Source organism: Simochromis diagramma, unplaced genomic scaffold, assembly GCF_900408965.1.
Source record: "Simochromis diagramma unplaced genomic scaffold, fSimDia1.1 OVJJ01000176.1, whole genome shotgun sequence".
NCBI lineage: Eukaryota > Metazoa > Chordata > Actinopteri > Cichliformes > Cichlidae > Simochromis > Simochromis diagramma.
In genome coordinates, this window is record NW_024386892.1 from 889,036 (window position 1) to 916,882 (window position 27,847).

At 40.0% G+C, this 27,847-nt stretch overlaps 1 protein-coding gene across 1 annotated transcript; it reads right to left on the minus strand.

Annotated features, from left to right (window-relative positions):
* Positions 1 to 4,963: 4,963 nt before the first annotated feature.
* slitrk6 (SLIT and NTRK-like family, member 6) lies at positions 4,964 to 27,643 on the minus strand. The gene is made up of 2 exons (XM_040033811.1): positions 27,059 to 27,643; positions 4,964 to 10,431 (listed from the first exon to the last, which is right to left on the minus strand). Exon 2 carries the CDS (start codon positions 10,414 to 10,416, stop codon positions 7,879 to 7,881), a length of 2,538 nt encoding a protein of 845 aa, XP_039889745.1. The 5' UTR covers positions 10,417 to 10,431; positions 27,059 to 27,643; the 3' UTR covers positions 4,964 to 7,878.
* Between the last annotated feature and the right edge of the window lie 204 nt (positions 27,644 to 27,847).

Below are 27,847 nucleotides of genomic sequence, written 5' to 3' on the forward strand. Positions count from 1 at the left end.
AATTACAGCATCAATTGACATTTTAATGGACAAATCTTTCTGCTCCAACATTCTCAGTCTCTATCACTTTACATAAACAAGTGCATTTCACGCACGTCTGCCTTCCATTACCCTAGTGCATGCTGGGATAGACTCCGGCCCCCTGTCACGACCCTGACAAGCAAAAAGTGGGTACAGAAAATGGATGGTTGTGTGGATCGATAGACATGGGCTTCATTCTAAATCTTGGGCCATTAATTAAAAAGACCACATGTGGACTCAAACCAAATGATAGAGACGTTATGAGGAGAATTTTAATGCACCTAAAGTCAAGTGTATTTACTATTCAAACAATTCACCAATAAATCACAGCAAAGTACTGGCAGCTAAATTTCCATACAAACTTTCTTGATTTTCCACAATAATAATGGCTGTACTTTGAATGTACTGTACTTCATGAAAGACTGTTTCCCAGTTGATTTTAAATAAAAAAGGTCCCTTCAACAGGCGAAAGCAAATAATAATAAAAATAATACTTGAGTTAAAATAATTTACTTTGAGTATGTAACACATTGCATGAATTTCTTCAACATAAAAAAATCATAAAAATAACTTTATCCCTGCTGGATTGTTTACATGTATTGCTTACATGTATAGTATTTACTAGTGGGTGTTTTTCTCATTATATTCTTGGTAATGGAGAATCCTCACTAGCTGACTGTGCTGACAGTTCTACTGCCCAGAGCAAGGCCTGCAATCCCAGTGGAGCTATTGAGGAAAGGACAGGGTTTCAGTGCAGGAGCTGTTCCAGCAATCATCATAGGGAATGTGAAGTGTTTGGCCAATAATAACTGAGTAGGCAGATTAAAACTCAGAGGGAACACAGTCTAGTGCATCATAGAGTATCACAGCAAGACGTTGCCATACTCGCACTTCCTGGACCACAGTTTGAGTGTGCCTAGCTTCAGGACTGTGTGAGTGGACTGGGATGTTAACTTGAGTGGTAAGATAAAATGTAGAGGAATGTAAATAGCTATGACTGAAAAGTGGTGTAGTCCCAGACAATACTGTGAAACAACATTTTTGTTGCCTAAACATCTCTATATTACTTACTGAGGGGCTCTGCCATTGCTGTTGATGTTAGAATCCAGTAAAAATCAGCACACTGTTCGGATTCCTGATGCTTTTTACAGAAAATCTTTTCTAACACAATACACACACTCTTATTAGATTTATCATATTTAGATTTTACTTTATTGAGCTCTTTTTTTCATTTATAATTTTGATTTTATATGAACCCTTTCTTTGGTATATTTTTTGACCTAGCTATATTCTGTGATATTGTATTTATTTTAGTCGTTTAAGTTGTTTTGGCTGCTGTAACACAACTTCTTTGATAAATAATTTTAACAATAAATCATTAACATTTTCAATAAATATACACAGAAATTGTTACTATATATGGCAAACAATATCAAGATTACTTCTCTCAATACATAGTTACTTCATCAGGAAAATTGATTGTCCTACTGTCCGACCAAGACCTGCAGTCCCAGCGGAGCTATGTAGGAAAGTACAGCATTTCAGTGCAGGAGCTGCTCCAGCAATCCTCATGAGGAATGTGAAGTGTTTTGGCAATAATAACTCAACAGTAACTTGGCAGATGAGGTTAAGTTTACTTCTCTCGATACATAGTTACCTGATGTGTTAACAGACAGATGTTAGTTCTTGTGCCCTATACACCGCACAATTATAGAAACACTATAAACAACCTTAAAAATGATTAGTGGCTAAAAGTCACTCATCGCTACAACACAGTGGCATGTGAAAACATTGTTCTTGGCTAAAGTCTCAATAAATAATTATAGAAAAATCACAATACTAGTAAATGAATGGCTTTTCTACTTGATATTGTAGACATTTATGGAAAAAGTGCATAGAAGTTAAGGAAAGTGATCAAAACAACACAAAATAGCTTAAATGTGGTAATTTAAATTAGATAAGGGCATTGTTTACTAGGGATGGGTATCGTTTAGGTTTTATCCGATACCGGTGCCAAATCGGTACTTTTGAAACGGTGCCGGTGCTTAAACGGTGCTCGAACCGGTGCTTAAAGAATGGAGAACACAAACTTTGTCCAAAAACCTCTCATGTTCAGCTGGGTTTTTTTGTAAAAAGATAACAATGTGTGCCTTTTCTGCAGCTATGGGGCATATATGGTATCACTCTTGGCTGGAAGCAGCACTTAAACAATGGAAAAAACACAAACTTTGTCCAAAAACCTCTCATGTTTAGCTGTTTCCCACTTTTTCTTTGGTCATTTTAGCCTTTTTGGCCAGGGTGAAGGGAGTATCTGCCATCAAACAAGAAGACAGCCGCATGTAGCTATGATGAGGTTTGCTAGTTCACCTTACCTGCATTAATGTAATAAGGTGGTTAGCCTACTCAACGTAAATTACACACGAACAACATTAAGCTACTCACGCAGAGAAGAACGGCTGCTGCTGCATCATCATCCTCATCATTTCTGCTACACTGGCAGGGCTAGGGGCCAGGACTCTATTCTTCGGGTTTTTGGGGGATGTTGCTCCGGGTCCGATAACTGGCAACCCACCCGACGTGCACGGTGTGAGGTCTCGCAGCAAGCTATCATACGGCGCATTTCTCGGCTTTTAAAAAAAACGCTATGCGTCGCCAGGTGTTTCATCGGATTCTTGGTGTTACCTCCTTTGCACTGTATCACAGTATCAGCTTAAAGCACTTGTTGCAGGCTGCTGAGTTTGCATATTTTGCTGTGAAGTACAGCCAGACTTTTGACCGCTTGGCCTTGGACATTTTTAATCTGTAGCTCTGCTCTAACAGAACGTACGTACCTGGCCCCGCCTACTATCCTCGGAAACGTAAAATGATTGGCTAGAAGTGTATCACAGCTCAGGAAAAAAAAGCACCGAAATAAAGCACCGAAATGTGCGCTGCTTTTCGGTCTGGTTACTACCGTTTATGTCAGAACCGGTGCCATCATGGCACCGGACACCGGTACCCATCCCTATTGTTTACACATACAGTATAAAGACATTTGCCATAGTGAAAAGGTATTCAATGATGTGAGAGAGCACAGATGAACTATGTCAGGCTACCAGCTTTTGTCTCAGTGCTCTACTCCTTGCACTATTATGAGACATCTGCTTTGTTCAACATTTTAACAAATACCCCCAAGATAAATGCTGCCTCAAAGTGATTAATTTATTACAGAAGGCTCAGTGATGGTGCTCCATTGATAACTAAACCTTAACATAATTCTTAGACATGCAAGCGCTGCAAAATAAATTGCCTTTCCCCAACAGAGACAAATCGCAAATCAACTGAAATAACCTTCACGAATAAATTTACCTTCCCACATTAGCATGCTTTTAATTTTTTTTCCTCAATGGCATTGCTATTTATGGTATTAAGTTCTATTTAAAAAAGAACAGTAAACTATTATATTGATTTAAAAAAAGCACGTCTTATACACTGTATTGCTTTTTAAATCTTTTTTATACAGTACTTAACATCTTCACATTTACCTTCAAATGATAACCAGATTCATAAGTTGTTTTACACCTAAAACAATTTATGCTCAGTTTTGACACCTAAAACAATTTATGCTCAGTTTTGATATTTAACATTTAAATGCATGTGCCTTCATTGAATTATTGCATAGTTTCTCAGTACATTTTCCATCCCTGAGGAACAGGAGCTAATTTCTCCTATATCCTATATCCTTTCACCTCTCGCTTTTTAAAACCATTTTGGTCCTCCAGCAATTATATCCAACTGTGTGATAGTTCCGTATATCTGCCACTTACTGTTCATTAAATGTCAGTAGGAATTAAAGGCAAGAAAGCCCTGCAGGATGAATAATGTAATATGTGAGGCATTAATTGACTGGTGTTCACTACAAAGAACCTGGTGAATCTCTTGGATGCAGAAGAGCGATCGATATTGTTGCCCAGAAGAGATGTTCTGTTGTTGTGCTCTCAGATATGAATATTAATGACTTGTGGTTGGAGGCACGAAGTAACAGATCGACCGTTTTATAAATAATAACTGGGTGAGATGATATGGATTTTTCAAGCCTCTCTTAGAAACATTTTGCTAATAAAACTAATACATCATCTGCGCTACAAATGAGACGTTGGACACTCCGGTAAGACCACCTAACTGAGCTGTGTTAATGGATGAACACAAATACTAATATTGCACTCACACAGTGATATTTGGTGTATTAAAAGCAGTATTTTCACATTTTCGCCTATGTTTTGGCTATAAAAAAACCTTACTGCCGGTTGCATCTGAGGTCACAAGATGTTATTCTTTTCCGGCTGTGATGCAAAACAAACATATGCACTGTTCAAAATGAATTGCAAATAGTCACAGCTGGTTACTGGTGTATTATTCAAGTTCAGGTCTGTGTTTGTTTGCCTCCACGAGTCTAGCCTATGTGTGCTTTATGTGTGTAAGCCTGTAAATAATGCATTTCATGTTTAACTTTTACCACTGCTTCCCGTTCCATTTTCCAGCCTTATTCCGAGTCCGACAGCTGGCTTCATTGTTTGCGCTTCCACATAATTGCGTTACATGTGATTACACTTGGTGTGTGAACAGCAGTGTTACTTCGCAGGCGTTCCATCTAAACATGAACATCCACAGTCATTAGAGCTAGGTTAGCTTATACTGATGCAAGAGGTACTTAGCCCTAATGTACCACCATTTTCATCATTATTGTGCAAATTTATGCAGCTAAGTGCAGCAAAAAGTCCTCTCATCACCTACACTGGGAGGAACCTGATTGTGATGTAAGGTTTTCCACATATTGTTGTTCTTGAATGCACAGAGTCTCAGAGGAAGATGTTATGTTATACAGGATACGTAAAACATTTATTGAAACAAATGTTTGGAACTGAGTCGTTGTTCTGCTCAGTGTTCTCTTTAAAATACTCCATATTTTTCTAGGTTTTTTTTTTTTTTTTTGGTATACTGCAATATCCTGGGTCCTGGGTAAATTACAGAAGACTTTGAATACTTTAATTTTACTCTGCCTGTAGAGTGTAAAACAGGGGTGTTAAACATAAGGCCTGGGGGCCAGGATCAGCCTGCTCCATTCTAGCCCACTGGGCAGCTTTGGAAAATGTGAAGATGGGCATAAATTTTGGGCTTTTAACTGCTTTGTCATAAGTTTTGAAGCTTTACAATCTGGGCAATGAAATACTAGAACTTTTTCTGTCATTGTACACATTTACTTTTTACAATTTAAGCCCAAAGAATCATACAGATAGACTTCAACAGCATTTCTTTACCCCATAGAAAAACTGTATTGTTGACATTGCGCTTCTATTTCTTATGTTAAAATAATCTCAGGGATTAAATGTGTTTTTAAAGTTCTTTACACTGACACAAAGAAGAATTTCGCTGATCATTTTACAATGTAAAATGTGTTTGAGATTTTGTTTTGTTTACCTCGCCTACTAGCTATTCCATTGTGTTACTGGTTCCTTGGTGAACTTTACTCACATAACTGGATTCACTTATTTGAAGTCGTCCCCTGAAATAAAGCATCCTGCGCACAGTTTTGCACTTTGCTAATGTCTCACCTTTAGAGGAGCATATTGCTTATGAGTCTCATAGGATCAAGCAGCAGAAGATCATTTGTCTTCCCTGCTGTGTGCATGTCTGTGTGTGCCTCTGAGAGTTTTCATACCTTAAATGATGTGCGTGCATACAGAGTTTATGTATTTAGATGTCAGTGGCAGTCTGTGTTACGTGTGTATTCTTGGAAAGCAGTGTCGGATACATCAATTATGATAGAAAATAGAGGAATTACAGAAGATCCACTGTTTCCCCAAGTGGAAAGAAAAAAAAAAAGTAATGCAGTAGAGCATGGCTGGACAAAAAGCCTGCCGCCACTGTTGTGTGATTAAGGACAAGGTCTGAGCCATTGCGGGGGGGTAAATTATTCACATAGCTGGAAAAAACAACCCCAAATGTTGTTTACACAAGTACATCCTCGCACATGTATGCTGTGCAGGACTGATAGCACAATGAGAGAAAATGCCTTTTTCGAGTGCCTGGTGTGGCAATTAGCGCAGATAGTGTGCGGTGTTGAGAAGCAGCAGCTTTGAATTCTTTTATCTTGAAGGTAAAACAGGCTGGATGTATACATGAGTTAGCCATAAATTACTTACAAACCATATGTATACTGCAATTCTTTATTTCCTCTTTCAATTACAAGTTCTGTTTATAGTCTGTACAGCACTGAAGGCACACAAAAAAACAATAGATATAATGGAACATAAGTATATACAAAATATACAGAATAAATAATTAACTCTAGTTAAGTAGAAAAGCTACAGAGTGTGTGCTTACATGAACCGTTCCAAATGTTGAGTTTCCAAGAGTATGAAGAGCAAACAGTATAAATGCACAATAACGACAATGTCTACATTGCACATGTCACTCGCCAACTCGTCAGCTGTTTATAATGTGAGCTGGGAAACAGAGAGAAGTCGGCTGGAGTCTGTTTTCTATCAGGCTGTCTGTGGAAAACTGGACCTTCGCTCGCTTCCGGGCAATGTTATGTTCCAGGAAGTTAATAAATGTCAGCACGAGGAACGAACAATGTTCCCAAATGCTGTTGTCAGACAGAAAATAGTGGCACACGTCTCACATACAGACACTCAGACACACACAGATCAATGATATTCCACATTAGTGGCTTTTTTCATCAAAAGCTTAAAAAAAACAACAAAACAAAACAAATTTCAGCAGGACTCTGATTGTCATGCACCATCTTATGGCATTTGATTAGTGCAATGCATTTTTACAACATTACAGTGGTGTATATACTTTACTTGAAGTTTTCTACTTACTGACTCAAGAAATAAAGACGTAGCTTGTACAAAAATAAATAAAGTTCCTATGTCGTGTCAATTAACTGACAGAAGGATAGCTTTCAAACTGCACTCCTATCCCTGTATTTTTTTTTTTTATATATATATTTTTTATGTACATGTTGGCAATTTGCTGACTCTTCGGCACAATGAGCATTCTGGTTGTGGCAATCCAGCTGGCTTATGTTGACAGAGGATGTAATCAGGTCATACCCAGAGTCAGGGTAAACTGATTAAACAGCATTTCTGGGTCAAGTGATGATTGAAATTCACTGACTTCTTCCCAAACATCTGCTTTATTCCGTCGGGATGTTGGAGCGTGAGGGGGATGGGGAGGGTGCTATGTGGATCAATTCATTTGGCTGCAGTAACACAGCAGAGATGTAATCAATCATTTAAAAAAAACAAAAAAAGTTGGTTTCAACACAGGTCTGTTCAACAGACTGTGAGTTTTAACCTCTTAAACATCCAACAGGGTTCGTATTAGGGTTGGGGTTTGGGGTATTTTCACAAAGCAGAAGCTGATGCTGTTTAACTGATGCTCTGTAGTTTTCATCTAACAGTCTGTGTGTGAATGGTGTGTTCCCCTTAACCCTAATCCTGAACTCAACCCTAGACAGCACACGCTCATCTAGGGTTAGGTTCGGGTTTTGTTTTGGCCACAGCAAACTGAATCTTTGAAGACGATGTTACATTTCAAATGACGTCTCAGTGGTCCTGTGGAGATTAAGCGGTTAAGTTATATTTGGCCATAAATAATGACACCTTTTACCAGCTACATAACATGGCTGTCAACAGATGAAACGTAACAAAAGAGTCAACCAATTACATTCTGTGCTACAATTTAAGAGATGTGCCCATCATATATCTATATTTATATTTTACACTGTGGCAAGTACAAGAGGGCAAAAAGGACAAGGCACTTAGATCAAACATTTTGTGTATATATATTTATTATAACTTCATAAGCTCAGTTAAATGCAGTTTGATGCTCCAGAACTTCCAAATAGTCTGGTTCAGTATGCAGGTTAGCTTTGAGTTCAAAGTACTCGTTTTTTGTTTGCTCAAGCATGACCTTGTGCGGTCTTGAGTACATAATCGTCTCCATTAGTTTCACCTCCTCCTGGTGCCCTGGGACCTGCATGTCTACAGCGGGCTGAAGCTGAGGCATATTTTTTCTCAGGTATTCTGTTATTCCCAGCTGCTGCAGCTCCTTCTCCCTCTCCAGAATGTTCCTGTACAAGGAGTTGGGGTTGCTGAGAGTGACAAACTCCGCGGGGCACTCTCCGGGCATGGATCTGAACTTTGAGCTGGGGTTTCCCGTGAGGGGCGACGTGTTCTCCTTCTCCATGATGCTCCGGCAGAGGTGATGCTTGGAGCTGGGCTCGTCGAGGTTATAATCCATATCGGCGTCGTGCTCCTTGTGCTGAGAGCAGTAGGTGGGGTTGCGGCAGATCTGCACGATGGGACTGTGCGACCTGTCCTCGTACAGAGTGGTGGACCCCGTCCTCTGTGTCAGAGTGTGGTGAGTGGTTTTCTGCCCATACATGCTGTAATGCAAGTGAATGGGGGAGCTACTGCTGGTGTTTTCTCGCGGCTGCTCCTCTGCTGCTTTTTTCTTCGCCCTCCGCCGCCGCCGATGCACGACGAACACCACCAGCCCAGCCGAGCAGAATATGACCATGAGGACAAAAACAAGAAGGCTTAAAATGAGCACAGACAGTGGGATAGTGTCTGTGAGTGAGATGAGGAGACTCCTCTCATCGCTGTTGGGCCCCAGGGTGGCTGTCACACTCTCTTCGTTTGAGGGCAATGGGTGGTAGGTCCCTAAACCGGGACAAAGCACCTCATGATGAAGGCTTCTCAGGTCGGTCTGCATCACTTTCTTTGGCATGTGACACAAAATGGAGCCCACCACTGTGTCCTTTCTCAGTTTCTCTACCCATTGTTTGAGGCTGAGCAAGTCACAGCTGCAGTCCCAGGGGTTGTCCTCTAAATAAATCTGCTCCAGCGAGTCGAGTTGATCGAGCACGTTGCTCACTGGCAGGTGCATAAGCAGGTTTTTTCTCAGGTTTAATTTGGCGAGAGGCACGTTGCGAAATATCTGCGCTGGAAGAGAGCTGAGCAGGTTGTTATTTAATGACAGCAGCTTCAGGTTTGGCAGGGGATTAAATGTGCCTGGTGCAATCTCTTTGATGAGGTTGTATTCCAGATATAGGTATTCAAGGTTGTGCAGTCCTACAAACATGGTAGAGAACAGCTTTTCAATTCTGTTGCCGTTTAAGTAGAGCTTTTTCAAGCTGCTTAAGCTGAGGAAAGTTTCATTATCAATGTAATCGATTCTGTTGTTTGCCAAGTTGAGCAATTCTAAACTATCATATGTTACAAAGTCGTACTTCAGAAGTTTCTGAATCATATTTCCCGTCATAACGAGCTTAGTTGGGCTTTCCTTAAGTATTCCGATATCTGACACCTTTTGAATTCCTCGGTCTTGACAATGCATCAAAAACCCAGCCACGGGGTGATTGTGACAAGAACAATGCTCCACACAAGGACTGCTGGGAATGTGAGATGGTGTCGGGATTCTGCTGTCATCCTTGGCATTGACCAACTTGGGAATCTGAGCTACTTTGGATGAGGGAGTAACAACCATATCCAGTGACTTTGACGGCTCCTCTAAGGGAATATTGGCGTGGGATGGACAGAGGATGTCCCGCTTCACCTTTGCCAGAATGGACCCCTTGAGGTCATGTGGTGTGGTGCAGATCACATCGCTGATTGATGATTGGGCTCTCATGTTCTCCATCCAGATTTTTAAATGTAAAATGTCACAGTTACAGACCCAGTCATTGTCTTCTAGGAGGAGTTCCATTATGCGCCCAATATGCTCCAAAAAGCCGACATAGGGCAGTGTCTGGAGCTTGTTGCCACGCAGGTCCAGGTGGGTGAGTGGTACAAATCGGAAAATGTTGCTGGGTAAAAACTCGATGGAATTGTCATTGAGGATGAGGACCTTGAGGCGGATGAGTTTGTTGAAGGCCCCTGGCTCGATGACCCGTATGAAATTTGTGTCAGCTTGGAGAAATTCCAAATTCACCAGGCCTTGAAAAGTGTCCTCTTTCAGTGTGACGAGGAAATTGCTATTTATATGGAGTTTTTTCAGCGAACCGAAAGTGCTAAAGACCCCTGGCTCCAGCTCTTGTATACTATTACCCCCGATGTGCAGTGAAAGGGCACTCTTAAGCCCTTCCATTTCCTCAGCACGGAGCTCAACCAAGTCATTCTTGTAAAGGTTCAGGTGGAAGGGCACACCTGCTGGGACTTTGATTTGGGAGATTTTGCTGATGTTTCTCTGCTCGCAGTTAAGATGAAAGATGCCGTCTTTTCTCTCGCAGGAGCACAAGGAGTCACAAGACTCACTAATGGAGGATGATGCCTCTGAGGGATGGATATCTTGGGATTGGACCGCAGCGAGAAACAAGCCGATGAAAATGACACAGGGCGGCATTTCGGCCTGAGAAATCTGTGAAGAAAGGATGGGCAGAAGGGGTGGGGAGGAAAAAGAAAAGTGTTAAGCAACTATGTTGCAGAAGGTCAAACTCAAACACGATGTCCTAAATAACTGTGCCACTTACACGTAGCATTAAAATTATATTCAGTCTCATTGTCAGTGATCCAAATGTCATTTAAGTTTCATATGTTACAACAGCAAGTTTATGTTATGTATGTGTAAAAGTGTAAAATTATATTTATGAGTGCATCATATGCATGAAGAGTAACACAGTTCTTGGATCAAAGCCTTTATGTAGTGTAGAACTGTCCTTGCACAGCCTTAAATGCATGAAAAATATATAAGACTAGAAAACAATGCTAACAATGTCCAGTATTCTCTACACATTGTGTTCAATTTATATGAAACTCTCATTAGTTTTAATAGAATTTCCCACTCCCTCTTATAGTCAGCATGCTTTACCTATATTTAGATTTATACTTGCACACTCTGATTTATTTACAAATATTCTCTTGATTTATTGACTTTTTAACGTATGACTATGCTGCAGTACGAAAGAGACCATCTTTGTGAGTAAATTATATCGTATTAATTTCTTATGAGACATACAATACATGAATGAATTTCATGCAAACTTGTGAGGCAAACAGGACAACCAGATCTCTGTTGATCATCCGTGGCCATCACAAAATCCAACATCTACTGCACAGCAAATGTACATATTTTGTTATTTTAGTGGAACTGGAAGCAGCTTCACACACTTTATTTTTACTGGATAAAAAATCTTGGAGCTTCATGTTCTCATCATTTTTTCTTTCACTTTAGTGTGTAATGAATGCACAGCAGTGGTCTTATTTTTCGCAGGCTGTGAGTGTGTGTGTGATCTGAAAACACTGTGTGGTTTTTGAGCTCTGACAAAGCTGTTTTGATGCGACTGGTTTTGCCAGCATTGTCAGAGGTTTAGTAAGGTGTTGTTAACAGTTTTACAAAAAGGGGTGGAGATGTCTTAGCAACTGTGAAAAACTCTACGAAGTATTCTCTTCTTTCTGAATGTTTACACCTATGTTGCCTTTACTCAGTATATGTAGCATCATCTCTAGCTAATGGCACGCCTATTCATCCAATAAAAAACGTCAGAATTAAGACTCCCTCCCGGGGCACTGCATTTTACCGATGAGTAAATAAATTCCACAGGGTGAGGACTGAGATCAGACAGCAACTCTTCCCAGTGACTCAGTGGGATAATGGTACATTATTTAAAAAAAAAAAAGAGGGAGAGCGAGAGAGCGAGAGACTCATTTGACTGATTTCTCTGCCCTTTATATGCAGGCTCGTCTGAACAAAGACGTAGTGTGAGTCATGCAAATGCAGAAGTCACTTCAATCCATGTCAAAGCAACATTTAGAACAAGCATTCTACATTTAGAACGTGAAATAAATGACCCCGTTTTATTGCAAAACCAGCTAACTCACATGAGGCTGGACTCAAAGAGAATTAAATCTGAGCCAACCCTGTATTCATACATCTGAATTCTTTCAAATACCCTTGACTGTATTATTTTACAAACTATATTAAAGCAATAAACCGAAGCGTGTGGAGGGGCAGCTCGGTCCACTGAAAACAAAATCAAACTGTGAGAAGGATTTATGTTGAATGACAAGGGAAAAGCTGAAATCTGATTTTAATGATGAGCAGCCTGTGCACCACATTGAAATCTATTACATTAAGTCGACTAAAATCCCGATGGATCAAAGGCTAAATCACTCTTGAGGGACTGGTGCAGAAGTGTAGACATCTTCCCTAGATCAAGAATCATCTAGATATTCACTGTTAACGAATGGGATTCTTCAAAGAGGAAAGACGTGAGAGATGACAGCCGTTCTTGTTAACGAATGCGATTAGTAACTGGAAAGCGTCATTCTGGCAAGACGGGGCAAGCCAATCCAGCCTGTGTTTGTCAGAGAGTGAAAGCTATGACTCAAGATATCTATCGAAATAATACTCAACTGTCTCTCTTTACAAAGCTGAGGAAATATCTCCCCTTTACTCAAAGTCAGAGACATGTGGGGCATATTTTCTGGGGGTGTTTGCAGTTGCCTGTGCCCTAAAGCAGTAATAGAAAAAAATATCTTTTTTGGTGTGCAGACTAGAGATACACCCTGTGAAGTCATCATCAAAAACCACTCTACTGTTTTGGGGAAAACAACAAAAAGACTTTTAAAAAAATGTGAAGTTTTTGATGTGTCAGTTTGGATGCTCGTTTTTTTTTGTCCTCTAATTGTAAAGTTTTAGAAAATTACATTTTCTATATAGCCTAGAGATACAGACCAAGGGACCAGCAGGCATTCATGTACTAATTAGCTTAATTACTGTTCTGAAACACATCGGACGTTCAGATTTTAAATGCTTACTACAGTCTGACTATAAATATAACAATTATTCTGTTTACCAAGTCAAGCAATCCTCACACAACACACACCTAACCCAGGGAGACAACAGAGAGAAGATATCAGCTCCATGAAGCTAAAACATCTCTGAAGTTATTCCCCAACCCTCTCCGTGCCTCTACTTTCCTTCTTTCAACTTTTTGCCTCCCTCACCATGCCTCCATGCATTTTTGGTGCCACAGGGTAAAGTCAACAGTATTGATGAAAACCAAGACAACTCCATCTTCAACATTCATTCTCCAAGGTCATTCTCCACATACCTGCAATAACCGATAGAGACTTTACACTCCTCACTCCATGGACCCGGGAAACACTGAATAGCGAGAACTCTAAGAAATATAAGAACCCTAAGACACTCGTTACATTACCAAAGTAATACATCACTGGTAATGTCACTGAACTCTTACCTAACTCAGACGGCACCAGCTTCAACTCTCATAAGTGCACAAAGAGCCAAAAAAGAAGCTGTAGTAAAAGGAAATGTGTGGACAGTTTTTTCTTTGGCTAACAGCTTTACAGCATATCTATTTAGACAAGTTTCTGTTTCAGACTGCAAAATCTGGCCTGGGAAGTATTTAAATTAAAACACATAATGTAATGTTATTACGGTAGTTGAGCATGTCCTCAGCTGCAGCATTTTACACTTTACTGTAACACACAACCGTGAGCAGGCCAGAACACAAAGTGTGCCGGTGAAATAAAAGTTTCTTCAGATGTGTTCATTTTTTGGGGGGAATAAAAGGAAAAGCGATATACTGAATGCCAAGGAATGGTATTCTTACATTGCTTTGGAAAAAGAAAAACAATTCAATAAAAGGCACAGAAAATTTGCAACACCTATAATTCCTGCAGTGCTTAATAAAGACAAGTTTACAACGTTTGGGGGAGGGAGGTGAAAAAAACCCCATCAACCCACCAAGCAGAAAAACGTAGTCTAACGAACACAGATATTCGGTGTCAAGTTTTTAACTGATGGTATTTTTTTGCGACTGAGTGATTTCTGTTGTTTTAATTATAGTAAAAGTGCAACTGCTCAACAGTGGTTGGCCACAAGTGGAAATTTTTGATATATCACCAAAGCCAAGCGGCATACAGGTGAGACAACCGTAGTAGTCCACAAACGTTTCTCCTCAGGTCATTTTAAAAATTTCCTCCATGAAGCAAGCTTTCTTGCTAATGTATGCACCTCAATGCTGTTACAAGTGTCCCTTTAGTGAGCAGGTCGCACGTGGGAGATGCTGAAGGGGGAAAAAAAGATGGCTGGATGGATATTACATTCCTCCAATAACACCTCTGATTCTACCACAGAAAACAGCTTCTTCTTCACTTCTTCCCTGCCATGCTGATTACTGAGATAAACAGATGCATTCAAACCCATGCTAATAACATATTGCAGATTGTAGGTAACAAACCGCACCTGCATCGTTAGCCAATTCCTCACACCCTCATCTGTTCTTCTCGTCCGTGACCCTACACAAGTTTCTGAATTGGATATTACTAAAATACACTGTCTGTTTCTGTGTTAGCAGATCAACAGCAGACCTTTAAACTCCTGTTGTTCTCAGATTACAGTCTCCTGTTAATTTGACCTGCTTAGTAAATCTGGTCCTGAATGCACTAATAATCTCGTGATCCCCTCCCTTACTCATTTCTACAGGGAATCACCACAACATCAGGCAGAATGCACAGGAATAATTAGTTGAATGTTCTTGCCTCGAGGGAAATCTGGCACTCTGAATCTGACTGGACAGGAGAACAACAATAAGGAGACCAACCACTCTTTGAGAAAGACAAGTTGCTCATTATAGATCACTCACTGAGCTACTGTTTAGATACACAAAGAATGAAAATGTCTCTCAAACAGTGATGATGTCTTTTAAACTGTAGACTATTCTGCATTTATGTTCCTGTCATCTATCCGGTATGTCGTACAGAATTGAAAATGTCAGATTATTATTTCCCTTTTGTCCAACCAACAATCCACAAAGCAAATAGATTTAAAAAATGTGTTGTAGTTTTAAACTTTGTAATAGTTGAATGCAGTTTATAAAATCCCAAATATAACACATCATTCTGGTGTTCTGCAGTCTAAGTTTTACTTACTGATCTTAATAATCTTTGGCTCGGTTTCTATAATTTCACCTCTTATGATTCTTGCTCAAATGAGGTGAGGAGGAGGGAAACTGAGGAAGAATTAAGGACTTTATGGATTGGCGTGAATTTGAGAGTCCAGCAGGTGGTGGACAGAAGACTGCTCTTGAAGCTGAAATCAGTCAAAGGGACTGCACCCTTTATTGGCTGTTTTATGTATTTATACAGGAGAACTTTATTAGGAATAGTTATTGTTTTGCTATTTGGGATATGTGGTGTCATATCTGTGTTGAACCTGCCAGGTCAATGTAATTTCCTGCTAAGGATTAATCATGGATATATCTGTTTATGTTTCTAATTAACATCACGTTGGCATGTCTTCAAAACACTGCAGTCAAGCGGTCACTAAATAAATAAAAACGTAGATTAAGAATCAATAGACATTTATCATTTAATGGTCTCTGCAATAATTTATCTTTACAGATGGCTAAGCAAACTCATTAAAAGAGGAGGTAAAGTGATGGAAGAGAGGTATCAGAATTGGCTAGAGGCCACCAAATTTAAGCTTTCAAAGCCAAAATTTTCTCTGAGTGGTGGAATTGCCCTTAGACCTTTCCAGCTGCTTGCTTTTCCCCCCGTCCATGTGGAAAGGCATGGCATTTATTTTAGAAATCAGTCTTTCGCTTCTGAATTCTTATTGCAAAAAGCAACAAGAATAAAAGAAAACATTTGAATCAACTTTTTAAAGTCTGTATTTGAAAAGACATACTCACAGATTCCATATACAAAAAGAAGATATTAATGTAAAATCAAACATTGGCAAAACTTCTAAGCTGTGAACAACTTCCACATTTATACAGTTAGACATCACTGGGAGTTAAGCAATAATCATTTTCAAGCATTTCTATGCAGAACATTGAGAAATGTGACTATGTACTCGTGTTTAGCAATTAAAGATAATGTGACAAACCAAAATGAGACACAAAAATCTCATTTGTCAAACCTATTAAATTTACATTGTTTAGACAGTGATAATATTCAGACAACATCTCCCAAATCTAGTGCTGAATAATAACTGCAGCATTTCCCTTTTTATTATTTATATACATTTGATTGCTCAGGAGTCTGGTGGAAGTCATGGGACCCAAGGTGCTCACCTTTGTGACCCTAATGGCTTGTAGGATAATATGAAATGGAAAAAAAAGACTATTAACAGATGTTATCGCGTGCTGCATGATAACACTGCAGAGAGCAGATAGAGAACGGCAGTAGTTTGATGCTCTCTTCCTACTGGATTTCAAACAGACTCCTCTTAACTGATCCATTTTTCAAGCAATCAATGTTGCATGGAAGTCGGTGTGATGGGCGCAGGAGATGAAACATTCTTCCAGTGCCAGTCTTCTGCTGCACTCTCTTTTTTTTTTTTTTACACATTCAAATGTTCATCTCGTGCTGTTCAGACAATTCAATTAGAGATCTACTGAAGCCCTATGAGATCGCTCCTCATGCATGCGAGCGAAGCCAACTCATCACCCAAAATCGAATCAGATGAGTGAAAAAAAAAGAAAAAAGGAAAAGCAGCATGGAGCGGAGGAGAGTAAGACATCAGAGAGAAAGTGAGGAAAAAGTCTGTTGATGGAATATTAATCATAGGCCGGGTTCTTTACCATCGCTGGAACATACACAGGAGGCTTTGTCCATTTATAAAACCAATAAACACCCTGTTAATGCTTCTGCTGGACCGGTTATAAATTGTATTGTTCCAGTGCAGTGAAACACTCCATAATATCACGGAACACCCACAGTGAGTCCACTGCCCCCCGTGGGTATAATATGTCAGAGTGACAAGGCCTCTTCTATGTGACTGTGCGAGCACTCTCACACAGAAAGCCATGAATACACAAATGCTCATCTTCCACGCAGACTTTTACAGCACTGCTGTAAATAAATGTTGTCTTTTTATATGTTCATTAGTGTGTCCATTCAGACAAGTGCACAGTGATATCTGAGATGATGTAAGCAGCCAAATGACTTTAAATAACCAAAGATAAGTATATCCAAAAACTTTTTGCATGCATTTTCAATATGAAACTCACTTTTGTGTGTGTTATAAATGAAGCGTATCCCTTTGTTTTACACAGGAGCATTTTCATCTTGACCCTAAGTAATCTTTCTAATCAGTGTAAAGGAAGTTTAAAAAGCCTGTGGAATGATCACTGATGTCTGCCTGCAGCTGCCTTTGCCTCAAACACTTTGCTGGTCTCTCAGTCCACTTTCAGTGGCGCTCGGCAGAGGTGCCAGTTATTTGTTGGTCTTAGTTCTCCATTGTTTCCCCATAGCTACTATACAGGTACCCTGAAGCACACAACAGCCCCTTGTTTCCCCCATAGACATCCTCCAATGGAGGCTGTGAGCCAGGACATCTGGCTGCCCTTGCGAAACTGGGTTTATGGTCAATAACACCCGCTAGTGTACGCCTAACTCCATAGAGGACGACCATGCGTCACTCTCACTGAACCTAAAAAATTAAAAAATTCCTCTCCTTATATGAAATTTGCTCCAACTTTAAAGTTTAATACATGCAGCATGTTTGATCATGTGACCAATGTGTTAAATCATCAAGATTTCAATAATTGAGCTAAATGATATGGTTGCCATAATCACGCAGCCCTAGAAACAACGCAATCAAGTTTTATTCTTATCAACATTTCTGTAGGACAAGTCACTTTCGAACAGGCAGATGAGTCCAGAATTCATTACTTGGTAATCTAATGTATCACATAAGTAGTGTGAGAAAGCGATGCAGCTGAGCAGACCTTTGCTGATAAACTTGGAGCATGTCCCTTTGCAAAAGTCACCAAAAATCCACACTGCTATGGATTCTGACAAAGACATCTCACTGCTGACAGCATTTCAGTATGAATGGACTGAATGTGGCGTTATCACAGCTTGACTGTGACAAACTTTAAAATGACAACTGTATTGGGCATTCATTTGCAAAGCCAGGGTTCATACTAAGCATGCCATCCTTACTGAACAGCTCGTGTGCCCTTGCTTGCCATTGATTTTTGCACTCTTTACGCCCCTGACAGCACACTGCAGCACCACTTATTTACCATCTGTACATTTGTCATAGTTTCTAGTGGACTGACAAAGACACACACACTATAGATACAGTATATGACAACAAAACAAGGACCTGGATTTGCATTGTACTAAGTATGAATGCACACCATCCGGTTGACAGTTCCGAACATTATTTTTAGATAATATGAACACAGTCATAGTCGTGTTCTGTCCTCATCACTGTCAAAGTAAAGCACGCTAGAGCCACAAATAGCCCATAAGGCATAATTCCTTCTTCTGTTGCAGGAGGCAACCTGATGTAGCATGAAAGACTTGTTATCCCTAGTGGCACCCCGATGGATAGAGCCATTCTCTTAGCTCGTTCAAGAGTGATAAAAGTCACTCCAAATTAGTGTTTTGGACATATCATGGAGATGTCTTGTGGATATCTCACAATATTATTGGCTTTTCACTTGCTCTTAAAAGCATTAGTCACCTCGGTTCTTAGCATTTTATGACCTTAGTCCTCCTCATTGCTAGGCTACCTGCAGCTGCGATGATTAATGGATCCTGACAACAGGGTGGTTGAAAGAGTAGAGTTTAATTCACTGAAGTCTGAAGTTCTCTGACAGTTTAATCCACCTGTTCACCACCTGCAGCAATAATGTAAATATAATCTGTACCAGCACCGTGAGACTGAAATCCAAGCAGGTTTAGGATCAGGATTCTACAAAACAACTTTTATTCAGACATATGAGCCAACATCTGACATGTATTGTATTGTTCTGCATATGGTTAATGAGGATTCACATGTGCAAGGATCAGGTTTCAGAACTCTTGCCTGTCAAGTCCCTGTGAATGAAGCGATATCACGTGTTTCCCAACGGAATTGTTGATCTATTGCTTCATTTTGCTTGCGGTGCTTGTGCTAAAACGTTTATCAAAACTTTCCGTGTGTCAGCGCAAGTGAAAGTGACTGTATTGCATTTATTCAAATTTGAATCAAACATTCATGAAAACAAATCCAGTAAACCAACGTTAAAGACATTTCAGCTGTACATATTTAGTTGGATTTTAGTTTTGTAAGTGCAGTAGGTATGACTGATTTAGATTTTAATTTAAAAAATAAAAGTTCAAAACGTTTTTTTAGCTCCTAGTTTTAGTTAACTAAAGTACGTCCACCTGTTAAGGGTCTGTATACATCTATTTTATAAAATATATATATTAACACTGACTGAACTTTCTGGCCCTTTGTTTCAGCATGGTGGAGGTTTTAGTGGAAGTACTGTGCTTTCAAACAGGCCAACAAAGATCCTTTTAGCTGTGTTGGAAGCACACAGCCTTGGTGATCAGGGGAGCGAGGCTGATAGCACACGCTCTGCTGGCTGCTACAAGGATTGCATCTTTAGAAACATCATCAGTGTCCCGATGAAAAAAAATGAAAAGAAAGAAATTCGATTGGCTCTCTGCTTTTCTCATGTTGTTCAGTAGTTCTAACAGCTGGGAGCTCATCCCTATGGTAAGTCATAAGCAGATACTGAACTTCATCATGCATAGAGACCTAATACATCTTTATGGCCATTAACTGACACAACGCCAGAGTTTTGCTTACTCACTACCTTGTGTAACTGCATAGCTTCCTCACTTTCTGCTCTCTGCTGGTGGGCCTTAATTTCTGATAGAGAACATATGCATGATAGAACTAATAATAGAAACACAAAGGCAGTGTGGGATAGGGAGGGAAGAGGGGGTGGCTCAGCTCCCCTGGCAAGCTTGATTTAGAAGGTCTGCATTTCAAATGGTCTGTTTAACTAATGTGCAGTAATTAGTTCTCCTGAAATGAGCAGGCGAGTTACGCCACTGTATAGTAGGATCAAGGTATGTTTTGTAAGAAGACCCATCTGCACCAAACAGATGTATGTTTCTGTATACCTTACTGTCGCTTTAAAAAAAAAAAAAAAAGAAGGACATTTTCTATTCAGGAGTGACTCACCAGCAGGACTGGCAAAGTGTAGATACATTTGTTCACTATGCTCAATCTAGTTTCAGTGCTACCTGGAAAGTCAGGCAACTGAAAGCAAAGCCAATACTCTAAATAAAGTAGAAGACAGTTTTAATAGAGATTGTTGTGTTATATCATTATGAGATAGCTCTTTGAGAATATTCAGTGAGTGTTTCATATCTTTCTATCTCCAGTGTAACCATCCTTAGTCTTTTCAGCCTTTCAGTTGTTTCTAATGTCGATTTTAAAGCATGCCCTCCATGCCACAGGGTAATGGTAATGACGGTCTTATGATTCGCTCCATAAATAGGTGTAGATCCGCCACTTGGAAAAAAACAAAAACTTCATTCTCAAAGGAGTCACATATTATAGGTAGACAGGCCTGGCTACTGAGAATAAACAAAAGAAAGGGCACCACCTAGAACATTCTGTGATGTCAGTTAATCACAGCTTGGTTTCTGTGGTCTACAAAAATGCAGGCAAGTTTATAGACAACCTGAAAATCTGAAAATAGAAACTTAAATTATATTAAATCTCTAAAAATACTAACTCGCAACAAAAAACGATTTTTATATTTTCATATGCATTCTAGTTAGATATCTGAAATATACCAATACTGGTCTATTTTGAAACTTTCAATTTGAATTTATAGAAACTTCCTTCCAAAAAAACTACAAATACATAAAGTGATTGTCAAACACAATCGAGCTGTAAGTACATTTTTCATATGACATGATGGACTGTCATGTACTGTGATCACGCTGGATATCCTAACTGTGCAATTATGACTGGTATCATTCAAAAACTAGAGTCTTCGATTATTTTTAAAGCAAGGATTAAACAATATGTTTTCCTCACTGTAACCAGTTTCATAAAATTGATCGTTAGGATAGAAAAGCTCCATTAAGAAAGTTATTTTACCATTTTACACATAGAAGCAGTTTCAGAACATAAAAACATACCCATTTACGCATTTATGTTTGAGATCCAACTCAGAGCTGTTTTACAACATATTCATGCAAATATTTAAAAATGCACAAAAGCCAGGAATTAAAGGGGGTCACCACACGCATTGCAGTAATGTTATAATTAGTTAACAGTCGTCCTCAAATTGGGCATGTGGCTATTTCTGGGAAATGTGAAAATCCGGTCCTGGCTGATTAATTCTTCTTACAGTCAAACACAGAGCAGCTTCCTGCTCTCTTATTTTGCTCCATTATTTCAAGAGTTTCATCAAATCTGTCATACAGTCGGCCTTGGTAGTTGCCTTTTTTTTTTAATGCATGCATTGCAGTTTTAACAGCTTTGATGATATTGGCATCAAATCTAATAATTTTTGTACAAATTTCTCCACCTGCTATTTGATGTAAGCCTTTCAAAAGAAAAACAATCGATGCATGTGCGCCTGCAATTGCCCACCCCTGGGGTTGTGGTTTATCAGTATGTGTTTTCAGATGTCTCTTGGTTCTTAACCTTTATATAACTTTTTTAGCTACCTCCCAGTTTTTGCCCACCACCATAAATATGAATGTATTCATAATGACTTGCCCGGTTAAAATATTGTGCAAATGTTTATTACACAACAGTGCAGACTGGCCCAAGTTCAACTTCAGTGGATATCCTATCAGGACAAAACAAACATCTTTTGGATGTAGAATCAAAGCAGTTGTTTCTTCACATTTGGTAATTAGACTTTAGTTACTCGGAGAAGATATGAAACTATTTTTTTTAAAACACAGCTTACAAATAAGTACTTGTAACATAGATTTTCTCTGTATAACTCTACTACACGTTAGACAGCCAGTCACTGAGATCATTAGATCTTCACACTAGTATGCTGTCTGCTGATTGGCTCTTTAACACTGATGAGATTTACTTCAAATATACTAAAATTTAGTATCAAATAACAAGACATTATCCAACACTTTGTAGGATGTAATCAGTCTGATTTATCAGTTTGATATTCAGCCTTACGTACTACACTCTAGCTTACCGTTCTTCAGCAAAACCATGACGAGTTTACTAACTGAACAAATTACTATAAAGTCATAAGCTGTTTTTTATGACCACATCTGTTAGCGGCTCTGTTCATTAGTAACAGCTGAATGGTATGTGATCAAGTGACAATTCATCAAGACGCCTACTAAAAGCAAAGAAAGAGGGAAAAAAAACCTACATGCCATATGTAAACGTTGCCTGTATGTGTTTTATATTTACCTGACAGGATCTAGACTATGATTGTCATAAGCGACTGCACATTTTCACATATGGGTGCACACTTTGAGCCCATGTGTGTTCATGGGAGAAATGGAAAGATGGCGGCGCAGCTTTTTTAGCTAAGTTAAAGGTAATAGGATTAGCACAAAGTCACAGATTTATCTTTTACTGTTTGGGAAACATGGAGATGGATCATACACACACACACCCCCACCACCAATTCTGATTCTCCCTCTGCTCTGCCCTTTCCCTGTTTATTCACCAGGCGCCTCCATAATTCATTACTGTGTCATACTAGAATCAGTATAACTTGCTTTATGATGCAGAGCCAGTAGAGCTAAAACTCCACCCTATCTGACACTTTGGCTGATGCAAATTTGCCTGAAGGAAATCCAGTCTATGGTCAAGGGAAATAAGAAGACTCATTGGAGCTGCCAGTATCAGATGCAGCAGCAGACTTAAGCAGTACACACAGACAGAGGCAGAGCTTACGGACCGATAGTCAAAAACATTTTCAGACTGGCACCATTGAGCAGGAGTGGATGGTTAGATGAGAAGATTGATAGATGTTATGTCTGTTTGACTGCATCAGTAACACCAAGGTGTAATGTCTTTTTAAAAGGAAGATAAAGCTGGTATATTTTTACATAATTCTTGTCTGGACACATAAGACAGCAAATTCAATGGAGATTAAGTTCAAGGTGTCTTGCTTTCAGCCTGTGCATTTTTTTGTCAGTTAATTGAGTGTGTGACAACTTAACTGCAGAGACTCGAGCTGACCTGCGCCGTCCAGCTAAACAAGACCTTTCAAGACCAATTAAGTGGGAGAGCCACAGCGGGAAGTTAAAGAAGCTGGACAGCATTCTAAGCTCCTGCTAAAACCTGTTATCAGAACAAAAGCTTCAAAGTCAAATATAAGACTCAACGCCACCCATAATTCCCTGTTTGTTTTTGAGATGGATTACTCCGAGCCATATGAAGTTCCCGGAATCACAACAGAAACTGCAGATTAAATGCATATACAGGCAGCACAGCACACGCTGCACGTCTGCCACAAGAAATGTGTACACATCACACGTGACGCTGCTGCAACAGAAGGGAGTGTTGCGTTTCAAACAAAGGTGTGGGGGGGGGTGTTATTGTCCTAAATAATCTGCTCGCTGAGCATTTCATCAGAATGCTAGCAGCAGCCCATCAAATTCTATGTGCTACTTTTCCAGCAGAAGGTTTTACAATATTCATAAAGTGCTTGGCAAGATAGAAAGATGGATAGGTAAAGGCTCAATAGCTGGCAATAATGTTTGGTGTCAAGACAATGAACAATGCTGAACTTGTAAAGGTTTTTTAGGTGTGTTGAAAATGTGCAGTACTCAATAGCCAGGCTACGAGAGATCTATGGGGACCAAGCTCCGTTCTCATATATATATAAACATATTTTAGAGCATAAAATATGCTCTAATATAATTTAATCCCTGCTAGACATTAATGTTTTCCCCAAAATGTGGCCAAAGTATGCACTTTTTTATTGCCCATATCTGGCGCTGACTGACTGCACTGGTCCACCTTAAACAATTCTTATATTAAATGTGTTACAACATTTGGGCCACATCTGGTCCACACTACACTAATTATAACCCACATTAATACCATGTCTGGCCCAAACATCTGAGCTGTCAGTGCCAAAAAGATCCCAGATAAGACCCAGATGTGTTTACTATGTGTAGCAAGAAGCACTTAAAAAAAGAAAATCCCTCTCTTCCTTCCCTCAGCCCCAACTGGTCACTGGTCTTATGACCCAGTGTTTTGAGTTTTAGTTCATTTTGATGTTTATAGTATGTTTAAGCTCATTAGGTTTCCTATGTTCATTTGCTTATTAGTTCCCCCTTGTGTTTTCAACCCCTGTGAAGTCCACCTGCCCTTCATGTGTTTCATGTCTGAGAGTCTCATGTTGTCAAGTTCATGTTGTCATGTCTGCGTCTCATTATGGTTCCTGTTTTATTTTGAAGGGGTCCTGTGTTCCTATGTTCAATGTTTTTAGTTTTACTCTCCTCTTGTGATGTCCTTATGTTCATGTGTGTCAGCTGTTTCCCCATGTGCTTCCATTTCCTTCATTATCCTCCTGTGTGTATTTAGTCCATGTGTCTTCAGTCATTCCTTGTCTCATGCACGTCACAACTTCAGGTATCCATGTCAGTTCACCATGTTTAAGGTTTTTTCATGTTTAGTTTTAGTTCACCCAGTTTAGGTTATTGTTTAGTTTCACCTATGCTCTTTGTTTGTACCTTGTTTCCTAGCCTCAATAAACGGCTTGTTTTTTGTTAAATCCATGTCACGTTCAGTTTTTGGTCTGCGTTTGAGTCCTCTCTTGCAAACACATACAGTCTGCCTCAGCCAGATTGTGACAATAACTTACAATATAAAGCGCCTTAAAGGTGACTATTGCTTTGATTTGGAGCTATATAAATAAAACTGAACTCAAGTGAATTTTACAGGTGTTTGTGCTCAGTCACTCCTTTGTTATGTTGTGGTTACTCAGGAATGTGCTACCATAAACATGCACTTTAACTGCTCCTGATTGCTTTCTCTTACAATTACAAAGTATTTTAAGAACTTTTTATCGTGTTATGACAAGTCCTGCCTGCTAATTTACACCTTCCTGCTGCGACACACGGCCACGAAAAGCCAGCAACCTTTCTCCACTGAAGGAAAAGAGAGCCTTGTTTACTCCCAGTCTTTTCTCCCCATTTCCCTTGAAGGTCTCCCACCAACAGTTGCGTGCATCTACTACTTAAAAGTCAGGCGGCTTTTAGCCTGGGGGGCTGAAACAGAATGAGGTGGAGTTTGGGCCGGAGAATGCGAGACAGTTGACCTGTTGCATCAGGCTGGAGGTTGTTTCATTTCAGCCCGACATGGGATAGCAGATTAGAGCCCCACCCCCAAACACCCTAGCAGTCCATGGCTTCAGAGTGCGTATGTGTTTCTGCGCTGCCTTGTTTATGCGCTCGCTCTGACCGTCTATCGACTTTTCCCGAGCGCCCCTGCAGTGTTCCCAGGCACCAATTACGCCAGGACTTGTCCCTTTCCTCCTCTGGATTGGAAGTGATGCGGCTTGCCCCTACAGGGTCGACACCACCACTACACCCACATATCAGTGAGAGATTCTGCCAGCGCCCGCGGCCCTCCTTCACCACAATCCTGGAGAAATGATAATTATGACATCCACCCACTCAACAGGCATGAGATAGTTCAACTCCCTTGCCCCTTGTTCCAGCCTTTTTTTTTCTCCTTTTTTTTTTTTGACTGATTCAATATTACGTGGGCTCACGCTGCCTACTTCATCTCCGCTCTCTGATACATAACTGCAGGATTTCTCAATCTGACAAACAGCACACTAATAAAGTTTCACCATGGCCCGAAGCTCTACCCTCGACCCAGAGCTGGCTCTGAAATCCGCAGACCACTCACACCTGTCAGGCCAATTTCCTTTTGGCTACTCAACTCATTACAGACAACACCTACCCTATTCAAACATATTTGTGTTTCCCCTTCACTGCAAACAGTTTGTTCAGTTGTAGGGGACTAACCACCACTGCACCACCTGATATCCACAAGTAAACATCAGCTCTTGTTTCCCCTCTCTCTATAATTCCCTGTGCCTGGGTGACTTTTTTTTTAAATTTAGGTATTATAGCAATGGAGCTACAAAGCTGGAGGGGGGAAAAACAAAAGAAAACTCTTAACACTAGAGAGCCAGACAGGAAAGTTGTGATTAAAAAAATAAATAATCAAATGTTATGCCATCCAGGGCCTATAACTGGGGCATTACCTTATTAACCATTATTCATCCAAGCAAAAAATTGGGGTCCAGACTCAATTAAGCAAACTTAAAGATAATCAGACAGTGCTTTCCCCATTAACTTGCACTTCCTCTAATTGAAAGGGGAAAGCTGATTAGAAGTAAGGCACAAATGCAGTGCAGATCTATTGAACTGCCTGTGATTACAGAGTGTGAACATGCACGCTATAACAGCGCAGTGTAAAACGTAACGAGATTAATTGGCTGGCTCTGCTTCCTGATTGGCTCGGTTCTGTCAGAATTTATGACGCAGCGCCCATTAAAAGACACCTGTGACCACTAACACTAATAAATATTCATACACCACAGATATAATTAGTGATGGCCGAACGCCAGGAGGGAAGAGCGAAGTGTGAGGCAGCTTCAATCTGTTACCGCGCAGAGCTCTTTTAAAAATGAGCCACTCACTCTAAAGTTTTGTCTTTTTTTTTTTTTTTTTAGTATATTTTTCCTTGTATGTAATACGAAGCAGAGCATAGGCACACCAGTCCGAATTTCCATAGGGGAGAACAGCGCCGTAGGATACAGTAACTGTGTGTGGCAGACAGCCAGGTGTGCTCGAGGTAATGGAGCCCCCTCAGGAAAACTCACAGCTCCTTCTCTGTTCCTGTCAAGTCCAGGCACTATTTTTTATTTATTTTTTTCTTTAAAGCTGTTTTCTGCCTGTGCTTTCTGACAATCTACACCCTCTGTTTTATAGCAGGTTTTTAAAGGGGGATAAAACTGGATGGTTACTGCACTGCAACATTCTTTAGCTAGTTAGAACGTGCCCGTAATGGACGCGGATTCCTTATCATTTAAGCTAACCCCAATAAACAAAAAAAAAAAAAAAAGGGGGGGGGGGGGGCAGTTATTTAATTGCAATGAAACAGAAATAAACTTTCCATAAATCACATCTGATCCATAACTGACAGAACATTGACAGAAAAATATTTACATTCACCGTAAAGTGACACTTACCGGATAAAACTGTTGAAGAAAGACGATGTTTAAGTCCAAATTTCACTGTACTTGGTCCATCAGTTAATGCGGGTAACCCACCACCTTTAAAAAGAGGCGAGGGGGGACGCGCAGGCTAACAGTTTCACTACAGTCCACGAAGCTCCTTATAAAACAGGCTGACACACTACAAAACTTCACAGGTTCCGTCAGTCCTCTCCCTTTTCCTTTGCGGTTCCTCACACACACTCTCACACACACGCTTAATTATTCCGATACACCAGGACGCTTTGCGGTGAGGTGTCACTCCGGTCCCGGGATGATGAGCAGCCCGCAGCCTTCCTCCTTCCAGTCTCTCCACAGTCAATTAGGATTAAGTTGCAGGTTCGAGGCGACAGTGTTAAAACATTGTTGCCATTAAAGCGGGGCTATTCTTTCATCTCTCGTTTTTTCTAATTATGCTTCTACGGTCAACTTAAAATAAAATAAAAATACAATGCCAGCGGTTGCCGTACCCTGCTCTCGCGCTGCGCCGCGCGCTCTGTGTAGTTAACCAATCTGCGATATATTGGAGTTGCTCGGTAATTTGCATGCTGTAGAGGTGGACTACAAGGAGGCAAGGCGGCGTCAAGGCGACCGCAGCACGCGGCTCTCCCGGAGACTTTCAGACTTTCAGAATAAAAGCCTGGAGTAGATCAAATGCATTTATTTATTTTTATTTAAGCCTCTTTAATATTTTGATCAATTTTACGACTTTTATCTATCACAAAACATAATTTAAATTATATTTAATCACTCTAAAAATGACCA